The 10,997-nt window shown below is 46.6% G+C and overlaps 1 protein-coding gene across 1 annotated transcript in view; it reads left to right on the top strand.

Annotated features, from left to right (window-relative positions):
- KSR2 (kinase suppressor of ras 2) overlaps positions 1-10,997 on the top strand; it is a 509,446-nt gene that overhangs the window by 118,437 nt on the left and 380,012 nt on the right. The window contains exon 2 of the mRNA XM_011928738.1: positions 3,646-3,796. Within this exon, the coding sequence (XP_011784128.1) occupies positions 3,646-3,796 (151 nt within the window). The remainder of the gene's footprint in view (positions 1-3,645; positions 3,797-10,997) is intronic.

Here is a 10,997-nt window from a genome sequence, read left to right as displayed (position 1 = left end):
TGTAGTCCCAGCTACTCGGGAGGCTGAGGCAGGAGAATTGCTTGAACCCAGGAGGCGGACACTGCAGTGAGCTGAGATTGCACCAGTGCATTCCAGCCTGGGTGACAGCACAAGATTCTGCCTCAAAAAAAAAAAAACAAAAAAAACAGTTTAGCTCATGTTCTGGCACCAAATAGCGTTCAGTAGATGCCAGGCTATTACTGTTGTGAGCATCTGACATGTCCACCTCAAAGATTGGACCATGTTCTTAACATCTTGAGGACAGTGAGATTTTCTTACCCCCGGGATCCCAGAGACTGATCCATTTGCAGTGGCAGGGCCAAGCCAAACCTAATAAAACCAGCGGACGTCACTGCATCTTTCATGCTAGGCATTGTGCTAAGGGCTTTGCACTTAGAATCTCAACTGCTGAGACTGTTCAGCCTCCTCGCAATGACCTTTTCAGTAGGTGTGACTGTTATCCCCCTTGTACAGAGCAGGAGACTGAGGCTCAGAGCTAAGTGACTAGTTTAGCTGGTAAGTGGATGGGGCTGGCAGGATGTCCAGCTCAGATGGACAGCAAAGCTTTAGGTTGGAAGGACTGTGCCTTAGCCTTGTTTTCCTGTTGCCTGGGCCTCCCTGAGCTGGCCAGAAGAGGAGCTTGCCCCCCTGCCAGTGAAACCAAGAGTCCTCTCTCAAGGTGCTCCCTGCCTCCTGCTTGAAGAGACTTCCTGTCTTTTTTAGACCTTGTCTGTAGGGACAAGAATCTCACCCAGCCCCACCAGATCTAAGAATCCCGAGTTAGATGCAGCATCACCCTGCTCCATTCCTCCAGGCCCCCACCCCACCCCATCTTGCATACGCACATCAGACCATGCACAATTCCATATTTCCTTATTTCATTCTCAGCATGGCCAGAGAACCCAGATGAGTTTCTTGCAAATATCCTTAGAATGCATGGTCCTATATAAGGACAGATGGTGTTGTATTTGCATGGCTCAGGGAATTTTTTTGGGAGGCTTCAGGATCATTTATCTATCAAGTGCTACTTGTGGGGGCAAATGAGGCAGAAACGATTCTAGACCAGGGGCTGAAAACTGGTGGCCCTCAAGCTGGATCAGATATGCAGACATTTTTTTGTTGTTTTTTGACTAATATGATGCCAGGACATTTATTTTGAGCCAATACTTAAAAACCAAAAGAGTCTGCCTAAAAATCCCAGATCTCTGGCTTCACTCACAAAATCAGAAATGTTGACCATGGAACTGAGCTCCTGTCTGGCAGCAACTTGCTCATTTACATTTACCTGGCCTGCAGGTACCTGAGTTTTGGCTGTTGCCTTAGTCAGTGAGCATCTTGAGTCCAAGGTCACCACCCAGGGAGTGGGGGGGAGAAGACGAGGGGTTTTTGCTCCTTGTCTGCAGTTCAGCTATGTGTCCACCAGAGGTCCCCTTTCTGTGAAGTGACTGAAGTATGGAGAAAGCTCCAAAGTAAAACCACTGGGTTCGAATCCTGGCTCCACCAATTACTTGCTGTGTGACCTTAGACAAGTGGTCTAACCTCTCTGAATTTTACTGTCCTAGTCTCTAAGTGGGTGATAAAAGTGCCTACTTTCAGCAGTCTTTGTGATAATAAAGGAAATCTATCAAAAACCTTAAAACAGTGTTCCATCCATTTCAGCTATTGTTACTACTATTATTTTATCAAACAGAGGTGTGTGTGCCCTTTTGGCCCAGATTGTTAAGAGTTTCTCCATTTTTGATGTTATAAAAATGTTACTTTTATGATTTTTTGTGATCTTAAACTTGAGAGTAAATTGAAATTATATATATGTAAATCATAAGGTTAAAATGCACAAGTGAATCCTGAATCAAAGAGGAGAACCCTTTTATGTTATGAATCACCCCCTTCAAATGTGAGTCATTCTGTACCTTCAGATCCTGGACCGGGTGCAGTGGCTCATGTCCGTAATCTCAACACTTTTGGAAACTGAGGTGGGAGGATCGCTTGAGGCCGGGAATTTGAAACCACTCTGGGCAACATAGTGAGATCCTGTCTCTACAAAAAATTTAAAAATTAGCCAGGCATGGTGGTGCATGCCTGTAGTCCCAGCTACTCAGGAGACTGAGGTGGGGGGTCGTTTGAACCCGGGAGTTTGAGGCTGCAGTGAGATACGATGGCGCCACTGCACCCCAGCCTGGGTGACAGAGTGAGCTCCTGTCTCTGTTTAAGAAAAACAACAACCAGAAACAAACAGGTCCTTGATCATCACCTTTCTTAAAGGGGCTCATCTGTAATGTGTCCCTATTTGAGAAAGTCTCTAAGTGACTCCACTATTGTTCTCTCTCTGCCGCCTGCCTGCCCTGGTGAGTTGAAAAGGCACTGACTGGGCTTCAACTTTTGTGCCATAGCTCATATTTTTGAAGATAATTTTTTGTGCTGAGACAGTTTTCTTCTTTCTGGCTATCAGTTTAATGTGGGAGCTGTATCTTGTTGTAATACACAAACATGTAATACACAAACATGACCACAAGAGGGTAGATGTATTCTGCAATACTGTCCTAGAATCACCATCCGTATGCTATTTCACCCTTATTTACTTTGGGAGGCTGAGGTGGGCACATCACCTGAGGTCAGGAGTTTGAGACCAGCCTGGCCAACATGGTGAAACCCCATCTCTACTAAAAATACAAAAATTAGCCAGGTGTGGTGGTTGGTGGCTGTAATCCCAGCTACTTAGGAGGCTGAGGCAGGAGAATCGCTTGAACCTAGGAGGCGGAGGTTGCAGTGAGCTGAGATCGCGCCACTGCACTCCAGCCTGGCAGACAAGAGTGAGACTCTGTCTCAAAAACAAAAAACAAAGCAAAAAACCTTTACTTAAGTAATAATATATGTTAAGATGTTGAGTAGTAAGTGCTATAAAAGAAGACTCATATATACATACAGATACATATGCATAAATATAGGTGAAAGTTCACTTGCCCAACACGTTAAGCTGAGAATCCTATCTTTTCTAGGTCCCTTTCCCCAACTCCATGCTAGGCTCCAGCGTTTCTGCTTTGCCTTAGGATGCAAAGCCATGCCCCATGGGGCTCAAAAACAAACCTAGTTTCATTTCCAGCATGGAGCACGGACTTTCAATCCCTTCCCATTAGGTTTTCTGAAGACCAGTGTGAGGCCTAGACCCTGCAGCCAGAGAAGAAAGGAAGCAGAGTGGGGCCCAGCCATCAGCGCACCTGCCTTTTCCTGTGCTTGCTCTGAGTTTGTGCTGGGATTTCAGATGAGTCCCTGCAGAGCAGGAGGCACTGGGAGCCATGCAAACGTGAAAAAACGGGGCCCTGCCTTATAAACATTCGAGAGACAGGCACAGTGTTGACGCCAGACAGGGTAGTAATTATAATAGCACTAAGCACCTGCGCTACCTTGCCAAGTGTGAACACTTAGGATTCCCACTTTATAGATGAGTAAAGTGAGGCCCAGAGAGGCTGAGCGACTGGTCAGAGGTTATCTAGCTAATGAGTGGCAAACCGGAGATTCCGAGACCCCACTGTTGTGCAAAGCGTTTGCAAGGCGGAGTGTTCTCCTCTAGGCACCACTAGAGGGCGGGGTGGAGGCAGAGATGCTGTTCCTGCCCCACCGTTGACAATCCTCTCTCCCCTCCCCTAGGAAATCTCCCCGGGCCAGCTGAGCCTGGAGGACCTCTTGGAGATGACAGATGAACAGGTGTGCGAGACTGTGAAGAAATACGGAGCCAACCGGGAGGAGTGTGCCCGCCTCAATGCCTCCCTCTCCTGCCTCAGGAATGTCCACATGTCAGGTGAGCAGGCCCTGGGGTTGGGGATGTGGAGACTTGTCCCCAGAACAGCTGCCACGGTCCCTCGGCATCCTGTGCCTGCCATTGCAGGCCAGGACGAGACAGAGTCAACCCTGGGGGGCAAATGTGGCACGCAGGAAGAGGCAGCATGGACCTGGGATTTAGAGGCCGGAAGACGCCGACAAGGGCAGCTCTTGGGTTTGAACTCTTGCCCCAGGACGACCTGCTGAGGTTTAGGGTATCTGGTGCTGGATAATTAGGGTCCGGACATGAAAATGTTGAGTGTGCATAGGAGACCAGGGTCTTTTTACTTTAGACATGTTGAAGTGCCTTTGCATTTTGGGTCAATGTCTAGCTTTTTTTTTTTTTTACAGAAATGATTTGCATTCATTGTAACATAAACGAGAAAATAGAGTTTTAAAAAAATCACCATGAGCCCCACCCTCTAGGTAACTGCTGTTATCATTTTGGTATAATTTTTCCTGACAAATGGATATATGTATACTTTAAAAAATAGAATTAGAGTTATCCACACATATTGCTTAAATTTTTTTTTTCACCTAATAAAATAACCTCTGTGACTTGTTGTATCAGTTTGGGGGCCAATATATTATCATCCCTCCTGGATGTTTTCCATTAATTGCTCAGATACCCGTTTGTCTTTATTAGCAGAACATCAAATATCATCTTCCTGAGGCTTCCTGCTTCTCTCTAGCCTCATGATTTATCTGCAAATTCTGGGGCCTTTCTGTCCCAAGGGATGCGCTCACTCTGCAAACGCCAGCCACGGAGAAGTGTTAGTGACCATCAGCACTGTTGTTTCGGTTCCCACCACGAGGTGTCACTATTGAGCATCAGTCTGGCAGAGTCAGGTGGAGGCTCACCGATGCCCTTGCTTGATTCAACCTGCTTTTTTCAACAAGCATTTGTCGAATATTGTTCTAGACCTGGAGAAGTCTTCTAATCTGAGTGGCGATGGGGTGCCAGCAGGGCTGAGGAGGCAGCAGTGAACGAAATACAACATACTTGAAACAGGTCATTGGCCTAGTCCTCCATGCGTGCCCTTTTGTATTTTTTTCTTGCTGGCAGATCTTGATTCAGGTACAGTCAGCATCAAAAGGGACCATGCAGCCGGGCACACTGGCTCACGCCTGTAATCCCAGCACTTTGGGAGGCCAAGGCAGGAGGATCTCTTGAGCTCAGGAATTCCAGACCAGGCTGGGCAAATGGTGAAACCCCGTCTCTAAAAAAAATACAAAAAAAAAGTGCCGTGTGTGGTGGCACACACCTGTAGTCCCAGCTACTCGGGAGGCTGAGGCTGGTGGATCACTTGAGCCCAGGACATTGATTGAGGCTGCAGCGAGCCATGATCACACTGCTGCACTCCGGCCTGGGTGACAGAGCAAGATCCTGTCTCAAAAATAAAGTGGGGGGCGGACCATGCCCTGGGGGCTGTCTTATGCCTTGAAGGATGTTTGGTTAGAAGCATCCTTGACCTCTGCCCGTGAGATACCAGTAACATCCCCCAACTCAAAGTCATGACACACGGAAATATCCCCAGATATTTCCAAATGTCCCCAGGGAGGCACAATCACTCCTGGCTGACGAGCTATAAAGGTGATGTTACTCTTTACCTCTAGCACAATGGTGTTGACTCACTGAACATGAGTGTGGCTGACAGGGAGGGGCCTCTCAGTCACTCAGTACATACAAAATCTACTCCAAAGGTGACTTTCTCTCTTTACTCACAGTGAGAAGCAGATGACAGTTTTCTCTCTTTAAAAAAAAATTGCAGGCCAGGCATGGTGGCTCACACCTGTAATCCCAGCACTTTGGGAGGCCAAGGTGGGAGAATTGCTTGAACCCAGGAGTTTGAGACCAGCCTGGGCAACATAAGAAGACTCTACCTCTACCAAAAAAAAAAAAAAAAAAAAAAAAGCTGGGTGTTGTGGCATGCACCTGTAGTCCTAGCTACTTGGGAGGCTGAAGTGGAAGGATTGCTTCGGTCCTGGAGCTGTCAAGGCTGCAGTGAGCTGAGATGGTACCACTGAAAGCCAGCCTGGGTCACAGAGTGAGATCCTGTCTCAAAAATAAATTGCACCAAATTACAATGTTATATCATAAACATCTTCCTTTGTCAATAAATGCATTCACTTCTTATTTTTAACGCCTGAATACTAACACAATTTATTCAACCAATCTCCTATTTTTGGAAATTTGAGTTATAGCCATACTTTTCCCATCATAAGCAATGCTGCCTGAATACCCCTGAGTGTTGTCTTTGGGGACCCCTGTGGCTATTCTTTTAGAGGGAATTCATAGGAGAGGAGTCTTGCAGGAAAACATTGGCATATTTTGGCCAGACGGGGTGGCTCACACCTGTAATCCCAGCACTTTAGGAGGCCGATGCTGGTGGATCATCTGAGGTCAGGAGTTTCAGACCAGCCTGACCAATATAGTGAAACCCCATCTCTACTAAAAACACAAAACTTTAGCTGGACGTTGTGGCACACACCTGTAATCCCAGCTACTTGGGAGGCTGAGGCAGGAGAATCTGTTGAACCTGGAAGGTGGAGGTTGCAGTGAGCCAAGATCATGACGCTGCACTCTAGCCTGGGTGACAGCGAGACTGTCTCAGAAACAAAAAACAAAAACAAAAACAAAACAAAACACATATTTTAAGAATTGTGGTGAACATTGTCATATTGCTTTCCAGAAAGTTTGTACCCTTTTATGCCCCCACAATACCTGACAGTGAGTGTTTGAGGTTAGGTTTTTAATTACTTTTCAGAATTCACATTGTCTGATCAGAGACGCACTACTGAGTTTGGCAGCATCCTTAGAAGTAGAGTGAGGTTCCAGTTTCTGTGAGAGAGGCATTTATGTCAGCCTTATGTGGGCAGAATAGTCATTTTTTGGTAACATTCTGGGCTGCGCGAGACCATGAAAGGTCTTGTACTCTGATTTTTTTTTTTTTTTTGGAGACAGAGTCTCGCTCTGTCGCCCAGGCTGCACTGCAGTGGCGAGATCTTGGCTTATTGCAACCTCCGCCTCCTGGGTTCAAGCAATTCTCCTGCCTCAGCTTCCCGAGTAGCTGGGACTACAGGTGCATGCCACCACGCCCGGCTAGTTTTTTTGTATTTTAGTAGAGATGGGGTTTCACCGTATTGCCCAGGCTGGTCTTGAACTCCTGAGCTCAGGCAATCCACCTGCTTTGGCCTCCCAGAGTGCTAGGATTACAGGCCTGAGCCATCACACCTGGCCCTGTCCTCTGATCTTTTTCAAAATTAGTGTGATCCAGATGGACAGTACAAGTACAATTTATATTGTGACCCCCTCCACACACATAGGTATACATACATGCACACCATGTAGCTACACATACATATACACAATTATAGCATGTTTCATGAAAGAATACTCCTCCTTCCTATGCATGATGAAAGACGATGTTGTAAGTCCATTCCTGTTCTATGCTGTATCATTTAGCAGATGTGGGTAATGTCCACTTTCTTTTCTTTTTTTTTTGAGATGGAGTCTCACTCCGTTACCCAGGCTGGAGTGCAGTGGCGTGATCTTGGCTCACCGTAACCTCTGCTTCCTGGGTTCAGGTGATTCCCCTGCCTCAGCCTCCTGAGTAGTTGGGACTACAGGCATGCGCCACCATGCCCAGCTAATTTTTGTGTTTTTAGTAGAAGTGGGGTTTTACTATATTGGCCAGGCTGGTCTCAAACTACGGACCTCAGGTGATTCATCTGGCTCGACCTCCCAAAGTACTGGGATTACAGGTATGAGCCACCGTGCCTGGCCTGCCACTAATTTTTGTTTTTGAGACAGGGTCTTACTTTGTCACCCAGGTTGGAGTACAGTGGTGTGATCACAGCTCACTGCAGCCTCGACCTTCTGGGCTCAAGCAATTGTCCCACCTCAGCCTCCCCAGTAGCTGGGACTACAGGTGCACGCCACCACACCTCTCTGATTTTTGTAGAGACTGGGTTTCGCTTTGTCGTTGCCTAGGCTAGTCTCAAAATCCTGGGTTCAAGCAGTCCTCCTGCCTCGGCCTCCTAAAGTGCTGGGATTACAGGCATGCGTCCCCATGCTTGGTCAAGCAGCACTTTCATTACACACCTCACTACAGTTTGAACCTACACTGGACTCTTCCCAGGCTGCTAACATTCAGTCTTCTATGTCCTGCCTCAGATGCCAGCCTTAGGGCCACCGGCACATTGAAAGCAGTGGCCAAGTGCTCCCTGTTTACACATGTTCCTACAGCACTCAGCACCGGAGTCAGCTCAACTCAGACTTCTTAGTAAAGAATTGTGTACCCATTTCTGATCCTTAACACTGTACTTCACCTTTGCTGTTCCTGCAGGTAATGGTGCCACTTAAAACATTTATGCCGGGCGTGGTGGCTCATGCCTGTAATCCCAGCACTTTGGGAGGCTGAGGTGGGTGGATCATGAGGTCGGGAGATCGAGACCATCCTGGCTAACACTATGAAACCCCGTCTGTACTAAAAAAAAAATACAAAAAATTAGCCGGGCGTGGTGGCGGGTGCCTGTAGTCCCAGTTACACGGGAGGCTGAGGCAGGAGATTGGCGTGAACCTGGGAGGCGGAGCTTCCAGTGAGCTGAGATCGCACCACTGCACTCCAGCCTGGGCGACAGAGCGAGACTCCGTCTCAAACAAAACAAAACAAAAGAAAAACCCCAAAACAAAACAAAAAAATAAAGCAGTGAAGCACAACGTTATATAGCATTGCAAATTTAAGGAATAATAGACCTCAGATATGTCTTATAAGTTGAAAAGATAGAAATAATGCACATCATAGCCTAGATCATGCCACTGCACTCCAGCCTGGACCACAGAGCGAGACTCCATCTCAAAAATTTTTTTTTAATGCTTACCTTTTTTGGGGAGTGATTTGTTTTTAAATGAATACCTCTCTTTTCCACTAGACTATAAGCTGCAAAAGGGCAGGGATCATACTTGTTTCTGCTCACTGTTTGATTCCCAGGATGAAGATCAATATCTAGCACATAGTAGCAGGTCAATATATACGTATTTTTTTGTTTGAGATGGGATCTTGCTTTGTTGCCCAGGCTGTAGTGTGGTGGCACAATCTTGGCTCACTGCAGCCTCTACCTCCTGGGGTCAAGCAATCCCCCCACTCAGCCTCCTGGGTAGCTAGGACTACAGGCGTGTGCCACCATGCCTGGCAGTCTTTTTTTGTACTTTTTGTAGATACAGAGTTTTGTCATGTTGCTCCAGCTGGTCTCGAACTTCTGAGCTCAAGCAATCTGTGAAAACTTACCAGTGGCTTAAAGAACACAGTCTTCCTCATGGATTGCAAAACATCTCAGGGTTTGGCTCCACTTGAAGTCCTACCATTCACATTTTCCCTTCAAGCCCTAAATATCGGATAAATCTATGAATTACTTAGAGTTTTCTAGATGAGGCTTGGATTTCACATCTTGGTACTCACATCCATCCCTCTGCCTAGAATTTTCTTTCCCTTTGTCCTTCTGGTGAATCCCTGCTCTCCCCCAGGCCCAATGCAAAGCCTCCTTCTCTATGAGGACTTTCCTGGGCTTTGCAAACTGAGCTGACCGCTTGCCCTTGGCTACCGGAACACCAGATACTTCAGTGACTGCAAGATCTACACCGCCGAGCGCCTCCCTACCTCTGAAAAGCTGTGTGATGTGCTTGCTATTAATGTCCACCAGGGGGAACCAGTGAGCCATCCTCAAAGTATCTTTCATGTTTAAAATCCTTTCTTCCCTCAAAAATAGTAATTGGTTCCTTGAAGCTTCTAACCATCTTGGGAGTTGGATGGCTTCCCTTTAGTCTAACTACAAATGTTATCCCAGACTGAGGAATAAACTTGTATCTTTCCCATCATACTCTTACTTCTTGAGGGTGATATTGTATTCATCTTAAAAGCCCAGCTCAACCCAGAGCTGGCGTTTCCTACAGTGATGAAATCAGGTTTTTAAAATTCTGGCCCAAAGTGCGGACTGGATGCATGTTTGTTAAATGACAGAAGACAAGTTGTATTGAGGAACTCACATGGAGACCAAGGATATGGCAGCAAGACTGCTTTGTGCCTGGCCAAGAATATGTCATCTCTCTCTCTCTGTCCCTCTCTGTCTCTCTCTCTCTCTGTCCCTCTCTATCTCTCTCTGTCGCTCTCTCTGTCTCTCTCTCTGTCTTTCAGAGGATGGAAGTAGCTTTATTTTAGAGACGTTAATGCTAATCTTAGTTTTCTCCTTGGGCTTTAGGGATATCTTTATTTTCCAGTGCCCAAGGAGCCCGGAAGATAGGAAATCTTAACTCATTTTTCTCTTCTCATAGCTTGTTAGATCAGCCTTAGTCTGAAACCAAAGAATACTCATCCATTCATTTTTCAAGATCAAAGGATCCCAGAGCCAGGATAGCTTAACCTTTCCTTATCATGGTAACTATGGCCTGAAACCAAAAAACCATTATTCACTCATTCAATGAAATTGGTTGCATGGTTATTCTATGCCAGGTGCTCTTCTGATCTCTAGAAATGCATGCTGAGGTGTGTATCCCCATAAAGTTTACTTTCTATTGTGGGGGGCTGGGGCGCAGACAATGAATTATTGTCCTAATGAGCACGTACCTTATGCAGTGTGTGAGAATAAGTGCCGAGGATTAAAGAAGACGTGCAGCAGGCTAAGCGGGGTTGGTAGTGCCCTCTGGAATGGAGGAACTGGTCATCATATTAAATAAGGCGGCTAGAGCAGGCTCCATTCTCGTTCTCCTTTCTCCTTCTTAGTCCTCAATCATTTTCTAAGAGTATGGAATCTGGAGTCCAACAAACTTGGGTTTCAGTTCTGGCTCTGCCACCCATTAGCGGTGATTGTGGATAGGACATATTATGATTCTGTGCTTAGTTTCCTAAGCAGTAGGATAGGAATGATGATCATTTGAGCCACATTGGTTGTTGGGAGCATTACATGAGATGATACAGGCAAATCACCACCACTACCATCACTATTATTAGCACCACCACCACCAATGCCACCATCACCATTGTTACCACCATCACCACCCACCACCATCACCAATACCACCATCACCACCACCAATACCACCATCACCACCACCACCATCACGCACCACCATCACTACCCACCACCATCACCACCACCCACCACCATCACCACCACCACCACCA

Source organism: Colobus angolensis, unplaced genomic scaffold, assembly GCF_000951035.1.
Source record: "Colobus angolensis palliatus isolate OR3802 unplaced genomic scaffold, Cang.pa_1.0 Scaffold79, whole genome shotgun sequence".
NCBI classification, from domain to species: Eukaryota; Metazoa; Chordata; class Mammalia; order Primates; family Cercopithecidae; genus Colobus; species Colobus angolensis.
The sequence above is the reverse complement of the archived record's forward strand: the minus strand, read 5'-3'. Positions and strand labels throughout refer to the sequence as shown.